Source organism: Rhipicephalus sanguineus, chromosome 3, assembly GCF_013339695.2.
Source record: "Rhipicephalus sanguineus isolate Rsan-2018 chromosome 3, BIME_Rsan_1.4, whole genome shotgun sequence".
Lineage (NCBI taxonomy): Eukaryota > Metazoa > Arthropoda > Arachnida > Ixodida > Ixodidae > Rhipicephalus > Rhipicephalus sanguineus.
In genome coordinates, this window is record NC_051178.1 from 158,392,085 (window position 1) to 158,411,728 (window position 19,644).

A 19,644-nucleotide genomic window follows, 5' to 3' on the forward strand; every position below is an offset into this window, starting at 1 on the left:
ACGTCTTGCTGCTGCTTTAATTCTTGTCTTGCCGCTCAGTTGTCTTGGATACGTACCCGGTATTGGACTCTTCTATAATCACGAAGTCGACTCCTTGCATCAACACCTTCTGTAGCAATGCCGTCGAAAACACAGAACCTGAACGCTGAACGGTGACAGTCCCGATTTAAGCACTCCGCGTGAAGTTTAAATGTGATCACGTGAACCCGCGGAAATCATTTTGAGGGTTGGAACTTTTTGTATTTTGAATTTTCTAGGCTGAATAACTTCGGACTCTGTGTCCCTGTCGCTGCCGTTCTTGCTGCATTAATATTTCTATCATTCAGTCTACGTAACCCGCAAGCTAAACATTGAAGCTTAAGTAGTCTTGGAGAGCCCCTTTAAGCACGCGCACCGCTACAGCTCACAGCACCCTGTCACACCGAGTTCCTAGCCGCTTGTGCATTTAGGACGTGGCATGGTTTTTCTACGTCACTTGCGCGACTAATGTGCTTGGCTTTGTAGCGTTTGTACGGAAGGTGAAAGCATAAGTAGCCAGGCTTGTGGCGGCACCTGCTGGAGCGGAAATCACCCAGAAAAACACGGAGCGTAGCCTTCGTGATCTACTACGCGCCGGCGCGCGACCGCGGAGGGCCGACGAAGGCACCGACCACTAACCGAAGAAGTTGAGGAGGAAAAGCAATGCTTGGTAACAGTGTAATGTATAATCGTGCGTAGCTCGTTTGACACAAGGTGCTTCTCTTAAAACTTGAAAGAGCGTATGCTCGGGCAAGTTGGTGAAGCATGAAGCTTCTCTGAAATTATTTTAAAACAGTGTAAACTTGATCTTGTTGGCTTGGCTTCATAGCAGGGAACAGCGCATATACACGAGACAAGAGAGACAGCGCCAAGTCCTGTCAGTCTCTCTTGTCTCGTGTGTCTGCGCCGTTCCCTGCTATGAATCTCTGAAATTATGCTGCGAATGATTTACTTTACTTATGACCTAACTGCATACATAAAATTCCAGAAACCGTTCCATAAAAGGATTTTTGCAGGGCTCCTTTAAATGTCCCCTTAACCACCTTCGATAATTTTTCAACATTTCAAGTAAACGTGCCCATCGAGTTTATAATGCCGTCATGATGAACAATGCCAAATGCGGTGGCGCTACGAGCCGCGGGCACGCCACAAATTCCAAGAAACAACCACTTCTCTTCTACGGTCCTTTCGGTAATCCCCAATCTTGGCTGTGACGTCAACAATCGCGTCTGTTTATGTCATCCACGAAAAGACCCTGTTTGTCTGCCCAGCAGGTACGCGCGTTGCCACTCTTCCTCCTCACACGGCGAGGAGGAGCACTCGGCCAGGAGGAGACGCTAGCCGATGAACGGAGCTAATTGCGAAGGAAAGAGCGAAGCGAGTGGAGGCCACTTTTGGGTCATCAAAGGCGTAGAGCTCCGCTATTACGGTACCGTTTCGAAGAATTCTCGCGACTGCGTGTTTGTTGAAGACTCATTCACAACTGCAACCCCCTTTATGTAACTGCCCGTGCTTTCACTTACCGTTCAATGCTGCTCGGGAGGCTAGTCGCACTAGCGGCTTTGAACAGATTAGGAGGTGATGCCTTCTTCGTCGTCATATTTTCTTCCAAAAACGCTTTAATACTGCCCATAAAATTACGTCATTTTAGCTCAATGAAAGTAACATTCGCACTGGAGCTCATCACAGTGGTACTGTAGCCCGTGTGATAATAATCCGATGGGCGGAATGAGCTCCTTGCAGGCCCGTAGCCAAGGGGCGGGAGGCTAGGGGCTTGCCCCCCCCCCCCCCCCTACCGAAATTTTAATGAAGTGTTTTTACCAAAAATAAATAATAAAATTAGGTGTTTTTCTCGAATAGTCAAGGTTTTGAGCAAGCGCACCCCCCCCCCCCCTTTCCGGAAAAAATTCCTGGCTACGGGCCTGGCTTCCTTTGACCTTTTCCCCGTTTATCTTGTAAAAAAAAGAAAAAAAAAACTTACGGGACACAACGTAGTGTTTATAGCAACGGCTTTCATCATGTTTTCAATTTTTTAGAAGTAGTTCCAGGCCCCTTAATTCTTTCTTAGTTCTTTTTTACTGCAAACAAAAGATATATGATCAGGCTTCTTTACGGCGAACACATAATTTCAAGCACTCTGCATAGAAAAAATAATGGACAGAGAGGCTGTAAAAAACTAAATAAGAAGCACTAGTCACAAGCACGCAAATAATGTCACTACCAGGGCATTAGCATTGGAAACGTGGCCCTATACCTGAAACAGTCACCCTTGGAACATTTGTAGGTAGTGTCTGGACAAAAAGATCCGAGCTACACCGCCTTCTTCTGTGCTTACTTCATATCATGCGCACGTTTAAGGTAGGCGTTCGTGCACATATTGTTAATAATTTGATAACTTTCTAAACATTTTTATTTTGTTATTTGTACCTTTACTTCGGCTTGCCAACAAGATTATGAATACCGAACAATAGAATTTTTTGCTTTTTGGCGCTCGCTACGTATCTTTCGGCAAGTTTCATGTAACGACATTAAGTCGTTCTTCGTTTCATCGATAGCAGAGAGGCACTAGGACAGAGCGAAGTTCATGCGCGCGGCGGCGTGGTTGAGAAGTATCTGGTAGTTTCCGTAGATGTTCATGTACAACTCCTCCCTGAGAAAGTTGGCGATGTTCGTCTTGAAGTTGTTCATTCGGACTTCGTTGAGGTCGAGGTTGGCTCCGGGCCTGACGTCGAAGTTGACGCCCTCCACGAACAGAGTGCGCACGAAGCCCGGTCTGTTCGGAGCCGCCGTGATCTCGAGCCGACCGGTCGTGTTGTAGACCAGGGCTTCCACGTCCACGGATTTCACTATGTTCAGAAGGTTGTCTCCCTTGGTCTGTAACAGAGTAATGTGAGTATTACTGCAAAGCATTTCATGTGAAGTAAGCGAGGATTTGCTCGGACAGCTTTTCGCCCAGTGCAAAGAAAAAAAGTTATGCAGTTTACGGATCTAAAATAAGGGAACAAACCTCTAGTGAGCAGTTAATAAAAATTGTGCAGTATAAAACTTCAATCAAGGCTAATTATACCCTAGAAGCCGCGGCGGCTGAATTTTCTATGGAGGCGAAAATGTTTGAGGCCCGTTTACTTAGAATTAGGTGTACGTTAAAGAACCCCAGGTGGTCAAAATTTCCGGAGCCCTCCACTACGGCGGCCCTCATAGTCATATTGTGATTTTGGGACGTTAAACCCCAGATAATATTATACCCTAGAAGTTTAAAAGGGTATGAATCTAATGGATGCTGGTTGATGTTGGGTATACGTTCACCTAGCAAGCTCATGTTCACTACAATCCATAAGGCTCTTAAATTTGTTAGCCTTACTTTGTATAACATTCAAAATTCTTGCTCCGGTATTTATTGCTTCGCCCTTGCGGCCAATTTGTAACTTGTTTTGTTTCCTTGAAAGAACACCTTCAGAGCGAGAACCAAAGGTGATTTCCTGGACATGATATCGCACTGAAGTTCATTCGAGGCAAGAAAACTACATCAACAACAAAAAAAAGGCCTATAATTTTCGCCAAAAGAACTGTCACACAGTGAGCTAGTTATTTAACATGTCCAACCAACTCATTCTTGTTTTCGCGACATATATTATTTGTGTGAATTCAGTATTTCAGCTGCACAATAAAAGAAAGGTGGGCTGCGTTAATGCCGACTATCTGAAACCACTGATTAGGTTTTATTACATATTTGCGATAGCCAACCCTTTTGTAACCTAACTTTTCAGTGTCTCATCATTTAAACAACAACAATTACAACATCTCACAGTGACATTCATTGTAAGAGTTCGACATCAAAGCGTTCATAGAGTTCTTTCCAAACGTCGCAGTCATACCACGACCGAAAATAGCGAAAAGAGGACACCGCGCGTATGTTGCACTAGTTAAATGCGTGCAAATGCGGGATCGCAGAAATTCGAGCCACTACGAAGGAAGATAGGAGAATTGAGTTGAACTTTGAGTGCGATAAGACACTCTCTAAGAAAACAATTCATGCTTATAAGTTCTTTCTTACATGGATACATTATTTTAGAGGCCTCTCGTGCATTATTTATTGGATGTTACTTTTTGAGTAAAAAGCACATTGGTAGGATGTACCCCTGATATTAGTCCCCTACGTACGTATATTTCTAGAACCCAAACAGTGGGAATCTGGGAAGAAACTGGCGAGGCCGTTTTCCTCTAATTCAAAAGAACAGAAAAGAATCGAAGCGTTTTTGATAAAAGTATGCGCAGCTTTCTATTATTCTGCATGTTATCATGATTTGAAATATCCTCAGGCATTATTGACATCATTGTTGGGATTCTAGTTAATGCGAGAGAAATTCATTAGCGTGGACTGAATTACCTTTATTTACTTTTATTTACTTGGACAGCCAACATAAGCGAGCAGTGTTTGCACTGCGCAAATAAATACGATAGGCTTCGTGTAAACTAGCGCATTTTTTCCCACGTTGACAATTCTAATGCTAACGCATTCAAAGGCGGGGTTTATATCATACCACAGTGACAAGTTCGGCGAGGATCCCGTCGAAGCTGAGTGTGCAGCTGACGCTCGTGTTTCCAGCCACCAGAGCCGGGATGCAGTCACCGACCCGGTGAATAGCCGTGTCGAAGTTCCTTATCCCACCTCGCGTCACGTTCACCTTCAAGTCACGGTTGGTGATGGACGTCTTGTACACCTGAAAGCGCAGTAATAAGTATTTCGTTCGGTGATGCTTGCCTATACATTGAAGCTTTATTGACCGAAGGGCGAGAATTTTTGGATTCACTGGCTGTAGCCTTCTTTAGACTAGGACGCCACATCCCGCAGCCGAACTTACATGGGTAGCTCTTAAAAACACTGTTACTTTATGCACGTGTGAAAAGCCGGAAGGAATAGTTTTGAGCGGCATTCACCTAGTACATCTGTCTCATCTAGAGCCTATGAACCACTTGAACCTTCATTTCCAGTTTTTTTTTAATTATATGTTGATTAGGAGATATGTGCGGGTTTATATATAGCGTCCTCCACTCCTTTTTACAGATAATAGAATTCAAGGTTACTTCCCATTTAAGAATATCTAAAATTTACTCTGATGCAATCAATCAATGATCACCGATTCTGCTTGACAATTTTCTTTACTTCATATCCTTATTGCCTGTTGTATTTCTTTCATTCTTCGAGATAGGATTAAATTTTTCGCGGACCAGATCATTTGCATTGCAGGTGGTCAGTTTTCATCTCGTGCTGAACGATATGGTATTCCTGTGCTCAAGCAAAATCAGCAATGTTTGTTTTCGTAAATTCCTAGTAGAAAGAACGACCGGGAATGTCCAGCTCAAATAGCTCATACAATGCCGCGTACCAGTCAACGTGTCCGCTTCAGCTATTTGTGAACGTTGCAGTCAAATCACTCCATCTTAAAAAGCTGATATATAGTATCCCTATTCTGGCCAAGCCTACCTTCTATAGCTGTAAGTTCAACTTAGATTACTTGGATTTCGGAGGACGAGAGCCGTGCGATCTGTCGGGCGGCTGGTTTGCGTTAGACACAACTATATGAAGCGAACAGATAATTAGGGTAAGGAAGGAACAGGGGACATTAATTGTAGATCTTTAAAACATAAAATCATTGCTGCCGACGTTAATTTCACATGGCACATGTCGATATATAGTTAGCCGGCACTAGCCAAAACTGGCTCTTGCGCAGGTAGAATGGCTGTCCCACTGGCATTACTGCTTTTACAATGTTTCACTTGTCTCCGTTTTGAATAAACGTTGGTACTTTATATATCCTTGCTACAGAACGATCTCTATTGTTCCGGCGTCATCACGAAACTTCTGGTAGGAAGTACTATAGGCGGGACCATTTATTACATTCTAACGTTTTCCCCGTGCTAACAATCTTTTTCTTTCTATCAGGAGTGTTCTTGAACGTAGATTCTGGACATTTCAGGCGCTGCAGCATCAGCTAAGCTCAGGATGTATGCACCGGCTTCCTATTTGTGCTTAGCTGTGCTAATATTGTCAGCTAGACGTAGATGTTGCCACCAGGCATCAGTTGATGATGTGCACAAGTACACCTGAAACGTGCCTTGAAATAGTGAGGAGGCAAGGGAGCAGCCGGGAACAAGCCAGGTGTTTCCCTGATCAGTGCGGGCATCCTTTGCAGCAGGACAACGTCGATGAAATCATTCGCTTGATTCACACTGCTTGAGCCTCCTGCGGGAATATAGGAGCAAGTAACAATCACGATAATTGAATTTTGGGATCGTTAATTATTTGAAGTGTTATCTACATCAACAGCACGTACAATTCTGTGCTTATCGCCGCCATTGCTCGCCATCACTGATACGTTCTTCTTTTGTTGTTGTTGTTTTTTCGCATTCGTAGAAGAATAAATGCAGAGTGACTGCATCGGGCAAAGTTGTGAACATGGGAACAATAACGCATAAAACTTCAAATAGACGTCTACTCTAAGCTCAGCACAAATGATTCTTGCAGGGTAACGTATGCCCTTCCAAATCCGTTAATCAGTCTCTTCCACTTGCATCGCCTAAGTCTTATAAAAGTTTAAGTTGATCCTTCGGACACGTAATTCAGGCAGCTGTTATGCATTGCTGGAAACAGTAAAACTGTGGTTCGAGCAGACACCCACCAATACGTACCAATACACAATATCACTATAGTGTAAGTTTAATTCTGTTATATTGTACAGTACCCACGGATTGAAGCTCGAAAATTTAGGGCTAAGTAATGCACGTACTTTCGTTTCCAGCATCTGCAGGTCGTGCCATATTGGCGTAATTTGGACTCCAACATTTGCATCGGAGCCAACATTACCTTTAGCGGCTAGATTTGCAGCGATATGACGCGGTTATCACGAGAAATTGCTCATAGCAGTCGTTATGTTAAAGAAGCACCGAAACTGCGTTGCGCCTGAAACTACCGAAGCGCTCCCTGTCGGCGCTCGTTAGTGTCATGATGCAGTACTTTACTTCACCACTCCCAGATGGCGGCACCACCTCCGTCAACCATGGGAGAAGGAGAAGGGGTGAGAGATATAAGGTGTCATTGTGAAGCCTCGTGTATGCGCAGACGATAAAAAAGCGTCGGTAGCACAGTGGGTAGAGCACTCGGCACCTATAGTCGCGGAACGGAAGGTCCTGGGTTCGACTCTCAAGTTTTCAATGAATTTTTCCTCCTGGATTTTTCTTTGTCATCTCTTCGTGTGCATTTTACCGACGTCACTTCCGCGATGGAAATGACTTCAGCGAAGCTTTGTTGGCCCCCGGCATAAAACAATTTCGTGTAAAAAATGCTGTCGCGTTTAAATTTGTGAGTACTGTACATTGATCAGTTGAACAATAATTTGATTGAAAGGAGGTGCTGTGAAAACCACACAGTTCGACGTTTTGGTCCAAAACGCGTGAGTTAGTGAGTTAAAAGGCGTCATCTGAGACCGGCATATCGATCGCGAGAAATTTTTTACGCCTAACTGACGCTGAGATTTGCAGCCTGTGGTCTTGGATGTTGGAGGCGAGGGCAAGCGATGATTTAGCGGTACCTGTAAGTAGCTTATGGAAAGACAGCGGCGACGGCTGTTTTATTAACTCATTGCAGAACTGGAAAAATTGTGTAAGTTCGTTGATTCCGTTTGTGAGCTCTGCCCAAGGAAGGCAATACAAAAGTGGCGAGCGCAGCACTTTCAATGAATACAAAAGTAATCATCCAGATGTATTCCTATAACCAACGTGCCTTTAGGTGGCGACGTGTCTCTTTCCAGGAGACCCATAAAGTCTTGGACAGCTTCTTGATATCTGTTGTCAGCCGATGCATGACCTATAAGTGTTCACGGGGTTTATTTCAGTTAGAAGGCGCTTATGAACATCTCTAAATTAGAGTACGCTTGCAATGGACATAGTTGTAAGATCACAAATAGTAAAGTTCGCAGGTAAAGAAAAATAAACAAAGCCTAGTACTTTATTATAACGTTAGCGTAACCTGTGTTACTTTCTATTTCAAGGCTTTCAGGTACATTAGAAAAAAACATAGCTGCATGCTAGTTTTAAGAATATCTATTCGGTTATTCTTTCCGAATTGATATGTGCAGCGGCTGATTCACACTGATTCACAGAGGTCTGCATGGAAACCACTTCAAGTACTCGATCTATTCTATTCACTTCCGTTTTATTAAAAACACGGGCAGACGGCCGGGCTGTGCGATTGAAGTAAATAAATAAGGAATAACAGTCATGTCGAATGAAACAGACAAATGCTGTTAAAAAATGATTTCTCATCAGCCATAGTTCTTATTTTCGGTGCGCTCTGCAGAGATCTATAGCGGAGCCACCGCAAATACCGGGGCGAACTCTCCATCGCTCTTGCGACGGATAGAATACTTTCGAGAACAGCAAGTCAACGGAGTGGTACCGCTGACCTATAGCTATTTTGTGAAGCCCGTAAGACTTGTAGACCCGAAGCTTGATAAACATTGAATTACTATTTATTTTTTTTTACAAATGAGCTCGCTGAAATCGCGCTTATTAAATACGTACAAGCATCTCCACCCTCGCGTTTCTAGTGCATTTTATGAATATTTAGAAGAAAACAGGTCAGGAGAACGCGTTCGGAAAACACGAGAACGCGCCACAAAATGTGGGTGTGCGTTCAACATCAGATGTTTCAATTTGGTCAGAGTAACCGTATTTTTCACCCTGCTTTTATATTACTACTTGTGTACACCGAAGCCACACCTACACGTCCGGTAAGACTCAATTGTATCCGTAGTTTTTTTTAACACTAGGAACCACCAAAGTAAATAAGGCATTTTAGTTTGTACATGACCAGCAGTGCGTACAGATTTTGTTTGTCCGCTCCCTGTTCTACGCATTTTAACCAGATAAACAGAACGTGCCCGCAGCATTTATTATTCTTCCCTAAAAAAAACTGCTGGAAACAAAAAACATAGCACTGCATTTGTCGTGAGCGCAGGCCATCCTTCCCTTTATTTGCACGTATGAAATAATAGTGATGAAAAGGGAAGTGTCTTGTCAACAGCGCTGGACAGTTGTAATCTCTGTTATTATTATTATTATTATTAATTTGCATACACAAGGACACAGAGAACAGAGGGAGAGAGCAGGCTAACAACTGCCACCTAGAGAGGCACAACACTTGCCACCTCTTTCGGGAGCAGGGAAGAGATAGAGGAAAGGAAGATAGGTCGTGAGCAATGATTCCACGGACGCATAAATCGTGCAGCTGAATAAAAAAATACACGATTGATGTGAATAACAAAATGTAAAACTCACCGGCGTACGCGGCGACACATAGTAGCGCAATAAAGTGCTTCATGATTTTCTTCCTTTTTATCTATGTACTGAAAAAGAAAGAAAGAATAAAGCAAGAAATGAGAATAAACAGTCGCTCTGACAAGACATTGTGTATGCAAAATGAGTCGTACTTTTCCGACTGTGTTTTCTGGTTCTTCCAATATGGATGAACCCGAAAGTCACGAAAGTCACGATAGCAAAAGGCTTCACTGACAGAAAGCTATGAGCTGAGACGGGGACTTAAGGTTATGTACAGTGCCGCGTGCGGTCAGTTTCAATTATTACACATATTTAGGACGTCATTAAATGTCAAATCAGTCGTGATGACACGCATGTTTTGCCCCCCGCTTTTTAACACGAAAGTGTCTTATGCCGGGGTTCACCAAGACTTTGGTGACGTATTTCCGTCATGGATATGACGTTAATAAAATGGACGGTAACGGATGAGAAAGAAAAAACTATAAGGAAAAGTTCCCCCGCCGTGAATTGAACCTACGACCTCTTACGTCCACTACGCCGCCGACTGCTTCGAGTGCGATAGGACCGACTAATAAAACTGCTGCAGTAAGCGCTGCTGAAAGAGAACGATGTTGACGGGCGAATGTCGTGCCTTGGAATAGTGAGACTGAGGCCAGCGGGACGTGGAACACCTGCGCGCGTTCGCGGCTTGAGGTACGAGCTTCTGCCTCCCGTGTTCTTGAAGCGCATTGCGGTAGTGTATGCATCAGCACAGGCGTATGTTACCCTATTACTAGGGAGCGCACACCGTGCCGTTTCTGTGCATATTGAGTACCAGTGTTTATTAGGCGCTTGTTGATGTCATCTTTGCGAGGGATTTACGAAACGCTGTGTCCAGGTATATGTTAAAGACCTCAGCTACCTCAACGGTTAAATCATGATCATGGGAGTTAGTCGTCGCAATGGAGGTGTGCCACTAGGCATAAACGTGGGTGCATCCAAGTCAAACGGTGCTATAGCTACCGAGCACCAATATACATTGTACAAGCTCACATATATCACTACACAATAAGCACTACTTCTGTGAAGACACGCTTCACTTTCGTGTTATATCTAGGGGTGTGCGAATATTCGAAAATTTCGAATAACGAATCGAATAGCATACTATTCGATTCGGTACTCGAATCGAATAGTACATGCTCGAAATACCGAATGTTTTTCGAATAGTTTTCGAATAATTAGCACCGACGGGAAAATCCCAAAATAATGAAATTTTGGAACACTTAAAGGCCATTTTTCTCTTTTTAATCGCTAAATTACGAGTATGCATGCAGCCCAAGCTTTTACGAAACTACCGACGCTATATTGATTACCGGATGAAGGCGTTTTTTTTTTTAATGAAAGCTCCACACTCACTCAGTTTTTACTATGCTGCAGCTGCATCGTATTAATCAGTTCCTGACTTCATCTTGTAATACCTGAAGGTGCACCTGCATTCAGCTTCATGAATAGCAATAGATGCAAGGGTTGTGTTTGCGTAAATTGTTCTTGCAGATACAGCTTTCAACACCGATGTCTACATGCCTTCAGTGCCGCGGACCATGTTGCGATGGCAGGTATATGTTTCATTACCGCCTTAGCTGTATGCATGGTGTTCGGTTCAACATTGTTTAGATATTATGTCTCAGTTTTATTTAAAAGCAGGCGACAAAGTATCTGCCGTCACTGCTATATTTCAACCTGCAGTTACAAAATGTTTCGAAGGATCGGGTCGCTGCTGCGTACGAGCTTACCTCAGTTTTCATAACTGTGGTATTTTGAGTCTGTTAAAAGTAAGCATAATGCTCTTTGGTGAAAGTTTGTGAATATTTCTTTCAAAAAAAATGTTGTGTAGTTCTAGTACCGTTTTGAGAAATGTTGTCTTACTATTCGAAAACTATTCGAAGAGTATTCGATTAGTATTCGTATTCGATTTGGTGTCATCACTATTCGATTGGTGTTCGATTCGGTTCCGAAATTCACTATTCGCACAGCCCTAGTTATATCGATTCCTATGACAGAGGGATCTGCCATGTGTTTCCCCCATCCGTGTACCACTCGAAGATTTTGCTACACCAAAAATGTCTCTCTTCCAAATAGGCAATTCGTCGCTTTTCTGAGAAATAGAGCGTTAAAACTCCATTAACCTTGACCGAGACCTTTCTTCCTTGCTTTCGAAACGACAAGTAGCGCCTTTCGTAGATTATGCCATATCTTCTCCAAAAAAACACCTCTTTAAAACGCCACTGGAACATGATCCTCATGAGATACTTTGCTGTCAAGGCTTACGCTGTCTAATATCTTACTTATTTGTTTCTGGCACAGCCGACACCCAATCTTGTTTCTGCAGAATGAAAAAAAGGCACTCATAAACAGGCAAGTTTGATTAGAGTGATGAAACTAGCGGTTACGTTTTGGCATCGCTAGAGCTACTTTTTTTTTTCTTCGAGCTATCGAACTAAACAATAAGTCGAAGCAATGTAGTGCGTATATTTATACACCCGCCTGCAAACGTTTTGGTACTGCAGACACCACAATAACGTTCCAATAGCGTGAGACGTAAGTACTTCACTTGCAATCACAAGACTTATAGGCGCTGTTGTTAAGTGTTGCCATCTGCCGGTCGCAGAATCATGTTATAGAGTACCCGACACCGCAAGCTTTTTAATTGTTCAGTACACTTACACACCCTTGGCGGGGATAAGTTTGCGGACTGCCTTGCTTTCTTCGTATTCAGTTGTATCAACCAGACGTTTTTCTGGTTAAACCTCCCTACATTCAACTTCGCGCTTCCTTCCTTCACTAGGGTAATTTTTCAGCGCTATTGCTAAACGTAAGCGATGGGACAAACCGTAGCTATCAAAAATACGGAGCGCTCGCGGCCTTCCTTGCTAATATCAAGTTCGCTTGCGTTTTGTGTCGCCGAATTTCTACACTGGCGCGGAGGATATATATTACATTGCAAAAGCGCAGGGTAAAATTTTCTTGACCAGTGTGACAGTGCCTTAATTATGAGGTGTCCGCCTATGTTCTATCTACAGCACTGCTCTGAACCATCATTTTAGCCCCATTTTCGGAAGTATGTTGGCATGTAACAAAACGGAAACTTGGGCCAGTTCGTTGTACTTCATATTTACCGGCAGCGCAACCACACACACGGACAGAGAATAGAAGCGAAACGCTGTGTCAGCGCTGTGTTTCCTTTTCGCTTCTTTTCTCTGTCCGTGTGTGTGGTTGCGCTGCCGGTAAATACAGTGAAACCTCTTTGATACGATCACAACTCATACGAATTTTGGGGTCATACAAATTTTTCGTTGGTCCCGGCCAAGGCCCATTGGCCTGCAATGTAATGGAGTACGGTTGTTGCGAGCCGATTTTCACCCAGCGATGTTTGATACGAACGTACGCTACCGCCCAGGTACGAAGAGCTGCAGTCCGCGCTGTCGCGGAAGACGCGCCAAGCACGTGCGAGCGCGGGAACGCAAGCGTGGGCATGCGCGCCGCACTGCGAAATTGTCAAAATCACGGTGTAAGAACAACATTTTTCTTACGGTCAGAATAAACCTTCAGAGACGAGTCACGGCCTCCGAGATAGGGTGCGCAAATCTTTGAGGCTCTTATGTGCCTCCGTGTGCCTTCGCGTTTAGATTACAGAGGAAATTAGCGCCATGCTTTTTTTTCTAACGCGTCAACGCGGGCTGCTGTCGCCGTACTGTTGTTTACACGTGCCTGCTTCGTGCATCAGACATCCTATGAAAGGTGGACGAGGATCGAAAGAAGGCGAGGGCGGTCTTGGCGAAGGAGTCAGGTCTCACAACGTCAACATGCGCGACCGTTGAGGTCGCACTTGTGCGGGCACGGCCGTAAAACTCGCAAAGAACATCCCCATCACCTCTGCGATTACAAAATCATAACACAGGACCGTGGTTCTGTAATTTTGAAAGCGCTTCTTTCGTTACTTTCGCTGCAGTACTACCGTGTCATGCAAAAAAACATACTAAAATTTGGAAGGGGCTACTGCTCTCGCGGGTCACAGCGCACCTGGTTCATTAATTATATACGCGCTTGCGGGCCATATATTTACGAGTGCTGGTATGATTGTCGACATCTAAAAACTTAACTGACAATCATTCAGGGTTCTTCCTGACGTTGCCGCGGCCTTGAAAAACAATAAATGAAAATGTACGCCAGCTTTCCTTTGCCGCATGCTAATTTTCCATGCTTTCTGGTGATACGAATTTCGGATGATACGAATATTTTTGGTGGTCCCGTGAGATTCGTATCACTGTATGATGTTGGCATGTACCGGGTGTTTTATCAAATCAGATAAATACGCCGTTCCTAGAAGAGCTGCTTCGACTGTAATTCTGTGCTTAAAAGATTACGAAAGCCATGGCGTTGCGAACTAGGCAACGTGCACCTTTAACCCACTAAATTGTTGCTTAGGTTGTCCTTGACTAGGAAGTCTGCTATTGCACCACGTCCCACAAGCCCACCACTCAGCTTTGGGGTCTTGCTTACGCAACTTATTTTGTGCTCTTTTCTCGCCTGCCTTTTTCCAAATATTTGCACACGACTCCGCCTTGCACTTACTGCCCACATTCGCGAGTGAAATTTGTTGTGGAACGTATTTCACAAACGAAGTTAGCGCACCTGCACACGGACACCAGAGTTATAATGCATCGTCGTCGTCATGATTCCATTTATCCCTGCGAACTTCTTAATTTCGTCACTCCATCTGACTCCCTGCCTTCCTCGACTGCGTTTCCCATCGCTGGTAATCATTTTATTGCTCTTACTGTCCACCAGTTCTCTGTCCTACGCTTTACATATGTATCTTATATGTGGCATTTGTAACATCTCAACGTGAAGTTACAGCACTGGCTCATCATCTAAGTTTGTCAACCGCCAGTGCCAGCTAGGAACAGGACTCCGGATACCCTACTCCACAGTGAAAACATAAGGTCTGCTTATCTTATCCTTCGCGGCGCATGCTTGCCGAACGCTAATTAATTCAGTTCAGGACATGTACGCACTCTCACGTGGACTTAGTAGTCAACGGGCTGTGAACGTGCGGATCATGCAAGGCGGAAGGAGCAAGCGGACTCACGCAATTCAACCAAGGTCTTTCTGCCGACTCTCGCTGTCTGTCACTGATACAGCACTGACGGACCGAGAGACAGACGTACGACTCCGTAACGTACACCCGCCTGCTTTTTCATCCTCTCTCTCTTCGCCATCACAACTTTTATCTCGATCGCGTTTTCCCGCCTCAAGCGTCGGGTTCCTCCCAGGGGTCCGGTGCGAAGTAGGCGAAGGCCGCGTCGTCATGTCTAGGCGCCATGGGTTTTTACAGCTCAAGCTGCCTTGCCTACCCTCTGTCGTCGTCGTCGTCGTCGTCGTAGTAGTAGTAGTCGTAGTAGTAGTAGTAGTAGTATAGTAGTAGTAGTAGTAGTAGTGGTAGTAGTAGTATTAGCAGCAGCAGTAGTAGTAGGCGTTTCGCATGTCACGTGACCACAGAAAGGAGAGGGAATAGAGAAATAAGACGAAACGATGTAGATCATGTTCAAATGATGATGATGATGGACTAGTGGTAGAAAATACGAGGACATCAATTGGCACTTTCAATATTTGCATTAATTAGATAATTACATTAATTGTAATAAGCTAAGGCAAAGGCGCCGAAGCGCTTAAGAAAGTCATGTGGCTTACAGGGAGTGCACGCATAGCGGGATTCCGGCTGCGCCGGCGTCAAACCACGTGACGCGAGACGTTCGCTGAAACGCCATTGCCTGAGCAAGCAGGTCATGTGATCTCAGTTTGCCCAATCATACGTAAGCGTGCGTATTTCAAATCTAGCGGCGGATTTATGACCCAGCATGACCTCACTAGCCAATCACATACACTGCTTGCTACCAGATTCTATGTTCGACGGTTTTACGGCGTGGAACTTGCAGCATTTTTTTCCGCACCCAATTGAACTACAGTTACGTTAATTCCAAAAGAATGGAAGGCCCTCAAAGAGGGACGCAGGAGAAGAGAACAGCAGAAATGCCGACTGTTAACTGAAGGGGCATCGAATGGCTGTGATCTGGCGTATCGACAGTGGTGCAAGCCTTCGACTAACATGTATAAATAAGAAATAAATTCGTGAAGAGTTATATCTCGCGTATATCCGCACTAGTGCGTGATAGGCAGCTGGCGTTCATGTACCTCTGCATGCACAGCTAAGTTTGCTGTCTAGTTTCTTTTCCGCCACAGTGATCCTTTCCAGTTAGCCGATAGTCAGTGTTTGAGTTGTCGTTCTCGTCTCTTGTGTCGGTGTTCGCACGCCTCCCCTGCTTTTGCGACCAATCCCTACCAACTAGCTCGACATTCTGTCGTTCTAGGTTAGTTAGTTAGTTAAAGACTTTATTTGTTTATCCGGCGGACGACAATCCTAGCCCCGCGAGGGGAGGATCATCGCGATGCGGCCACACATCACCTCGGCATGACGTCCTCTACTCGCAGCCCTCGCTACACCCGCATTCTTCAGGCATCCGCGCCTGCCCCTGTGCTGGGTGGTAGCGAGCACCTGGCGCTTTCACTCGGGCGCTGCTTTCGAGGGCAGACGAAATCTGCCGGACGGCCCGTGTCTGTTCTTCCCGTTTGTCGCTTCCCGCGGCGGCCGCAAGCCACGGTGGGATCGTCGTCACCGTCGTTGCCTCCCTCGGATTCTGTCCACAATCCCACAAAATGTGCGCCGCAGTAGCTCTTTTGTTTGTTGTCTAATTTGAATCCTTGCCCTGGTCCACTTTCCCGCACAGGATACTCAGGTACTCCCTCACGGTATTGCTGACGTCCACTCACGCTCACGGGATATCACGCGCGTTCATAGGTCTACTCAAGCTCAAATGCAGCTCACTCGCGATCCTAACCAAGGCGAAGATCCTTATATGCTCAGCGAACGCGAGAATTGACCATCGGCGGCGTCGGTGTGCCGCGTCGGCGGCGTCAACACGAGGCATTTCCTTCTTCCATGACACGAGGGGTGCAAAAAAGCATCACCAGGCGATGACGTCGATGGTGACGTCATCACGTGACATCGTCGCTCGGTCAAAAGTGGGCTGATCACGGAGGCAGTGCAATGTTAGGTGAGGCGCAGAAAGCTTTCAATGCCTTCAGTCCTGGAGGCAATGCAAAACCACGTTATGTGCAAAAAAGCTTTCAGAGGGAGGCGGGGGAGGATCAATACTTCGACTTAGAAGAAAAAGAATATTAATTTCGCCTTCGAGTCGTCCTTATGCGAATGCATAGGGGACCTTGTGAGTGTTTCTATTTTCGTCCACTTCACCCTCACCCAGTGTAGGGACGCAAACCAGGTGTAACCTGGTTAACCTCGCTACCTTTGCTTTATGATCTCTCTCTGTCTTTCTTACTCATGTTCACGCATATACTAACATCCACTCACACTTACCGGCACTAATTAGCGTTCATACTCAAGTCTGCTCACAAACACGGATGTGCTCCGGGGTATACTTGTGTGCTATGACAACGCATGTACACCGCGTTGAAGAAAAGCATACATAACATGCGGTTTCGGTGACTGCGGTGTAATCGAGGACGTCAAAATTGTGCATGCTTTATGCCTATCACGGCCGCCGTGAAGCAAGCCGTGGCTGTGCGAACGTTTTCCTTTTTAAAGTGAAATTGTCTAAAGGACCTGGGGTTATGAAGGCAGGCAGAGAAGCGCTTTTAGAACCTTTATAGTCGCACTCAGACTTCGCAGCTTCACAGAAAAGAGAAGAATAAAAAGGAATCCACACTGAGCTTGAGAAAGTCTAAGGACTACACGCGTCTCGAAGGGCATAGCGCAACGATGGGTGCAACACTCCGCCTCTGCCGCGCAGGAAAAACACGAGATAGCAAGCGGTGAAAATCCGGTCAGTGCAGCGTAAGTGAGCGCGGCTCGTGGAAAAGCTTTGCGACCAGACACTGCTGTCTGTACTGGTAAAAGTCTCTATGTCTGACACCTAACGCCCACTCCTCATACTTTGTTTCCACATCACTTACTGGGTGATTTCTAACAAACCTGACGTAGCACATCAATAGTTTTTCTTTTTAGCATTCTCATCCGTCCATCAACACCTCAAACCCCAAAACTGGTAGCCTAACTTAATATAAGGAAGATAATTTCGGTCGACTTGAACTCATACGGCAATACTGCCCGAAGCCAGATTTCACTCAGTCCAATCTTCTGTAGCCTTTCCTTTTTTTTAACAGCGATGTTGTTCTAGCTCGGCGAAATGTGTCGTGACCCAAAATTATCATCATCATGAACCGGTACGCGCTGTCTTCGACCTCTTCTTCTGCTTCGCTCCTAGAACAAGTGCACCGATTTGCCCGGCGTATTCAAGGGGAAGGAACAAAGCGAAGGAGATATGTGAGATTGAAGAGCAGGGCGAAGAAAGACACAGAGACAGAAAGAACAAAGATATAAAGAAAAGAAAATCTTGGCCAAAAGGAATTCCGCATGAGGCGGCGGGATTCAAACCCGCGTACCCACGATGCGAAGGAGAGCGTCTTAAACACTCGGCTATCCAGGCATGCTGATAGAGCATAGCATAGCCTGTATAGTATCGTATAACAAAGGGATAGAAAAGGGAAGTGAGGAGGGTGAGGAGGAGAGGCCTGAGGGCGAGTGCGAGGAAAAGGGGAGGGAAGAGAATAAAGCGTAGCATATGAGAATGAGAGAGAAAAATAGAGAGAAGAGAAAAAAGGTGGAAAGAAAGAGGAAGCAAGCGAGAAATAGAGAGAGAGTGAGACAAAGATAAGAGAGAAAGAGAAAGAAAGATAAAGGAATAGAAAGGAAAGGCCAGAAATAGAAATAAACAGAGACAAAAAAGACAAAAAGAAACAGAGAGAAGAGAGAAAAGAGAGGAAGAAGAAAAAGAAAACTAAAGAGAACAACGAAGGCCGCCCAGCTCTATGGAGAAGTATATAGAAACAGAGAAATAGGTTACCCAGTGAGCGACGACGGGCTCATGCTTCGTTGTGCCATGCTTTGCGCTCAATATAGTTCCTGAAAATCACTTTTGAGAAATATGTGCCGTCTACGAACACCTAAGTACGTGTTCACTGTGGTTGCGCAGGCATGGAACACTTATACCGGGTCTGCGCGTGCCAAGTGCAAACAATGTAGATTACGTGCGTTCCGAAATTCTTGTCCTTTAATCCGAATGCATGGATGGATAGAGGTATACAACGTTATTAGTACCTTTTAAGGGGGACGGACGCCTAGACGTCCGGGAGTCCGCCGGCCGACTGAGTGGTGCGCGAAAAGAGATAGCTTGTATGAGATAGCTTGTATGAGATAGCTTGTACAACGTGCGAAAAGTCATTCTTGAATTTTAAGTGTGTCTCATATGTTACTGAAAGAGATCAGAGCAGAAAAACTTTAACGAAATAAAAATTTTTTTATGAGAGGAGCCTTAGTCGAGGGCCCCACTGGCCTCAGGCGCGTTCAACCTGGTCCATCAGAGCTTGCTGGTCGGCCAGGTTAGAGCTGGACAGTCGCGTCCCCCTGCTCCAAAGTGTGTGTTGGTGACAGTTCTGTGTCTGTCAGGTGTGGAAGATGCTTTGAGCAGTCCCACGTAATGAAATACAGTGTAGGACTTCCTCCGCACCAGAGGCAGGAACCTCGATAGCACGTCGGAAACATGTCGTGTAATCTTTTTAAGTATGGATAAACCCCAGTTTGAATTTTTCTCCAAATGAGGGCCTCCTCTCATGTTAGGCGTTTGTGGGAAGGGTCGTATACTTGTCGAGTGAAACGCTGATGGGCAAACAGGTCCGTTGCGATTCCCGGATTATAATCCTCATAAGGAGTTGGGATTTGGAAGTCTGCTGAGGTGGCCAGTGTCGCTGCTCGGAAAGTTAGTGCGCGCTCAGCGGTGTCCGCCCTCTCATTTTCCTCCAACCCTTGATGTTCTGGGCACCAGAAGATCGTGTGGCTGTTATGGAGACAATGTTTCCTTACAGCGCGACACCCTTTGGGAATTCTGCCTCGCGAAAGAAGACGACAGGCGGCCTGAGAGTCCGTGACGATGGTACTGCCACGTTATCGACATTCAGTCGTATGTATGGGCAGTGCGATAGCCCTGGTTTTCGCCTCCGTCACTGAGGACTCTCTGAAAGAGAACGAATTTACCGTTTAGCCGTGTTTGTTGAGTACCACCGCGACAAAGTGTTGGCGGTCATGACGTTTCCTCTGAGGATTTGGTTCCCTGTAGC

The 19,644-nt window shown here is 45.3% G+C and overlaps 1 protein-coding gene across 6 annotated transcripts in view; it reads right to left on the reverse strand.

Moving 5' to 3' along the window:
• Nucleotides 1-2,066: 2,066 nt before the first annotated feature.
• Nucleotides 2,067-19,644, reverse strand: part of LOC119387583 (uncharacterized) — a 101,784-nt gene continuing 84,206 nt past the window's right edge. Inside the window, exons 1-6 of one of the 6 annotated variants that reach the window (XM_037655014.2) lie at nucleotides 14,483-14,549; nucleotides 9,355-9,422; nucleotides 7,799-7,882; nucleotides 6,135-6,262; nucleotides 4,560-4,739; nucleotides 2,067-2,892 (exon numbers count right to left, since the gene is read on the reverse strand). In XM_037655014.2, the coding sequence (XP_037510942.1) occupies nucleotides 2,584-2,892; nucleotides 4,560-4,739; nucleotides 6,135-6,262; nucleotides 7,799-7,882; nucleotides 9,355-9,397 (744 nt within the window). In that variant the 5' untranslated portion in view covers nucleotides 9,398-9,422; nucleotides 14,483-14,549 and the 3' untranslated portion in view covers nucleotides 2,067-2,583. Of the gene's footprint in view, nucleotides 2,893-4,559; nucleotides 4,740-6,134; nucleotides 6,263-7,798; nucleotides 7,883-9,354; nucleotides 9,423-14,482; nucleotides 14,550-19,644 lie in introns of those variants that run through there. The other 5 variants (XM_049413569.1, XM_049413570.1, XM_049413572.1 and 2 more) reach the window with 5 other exon arrangements.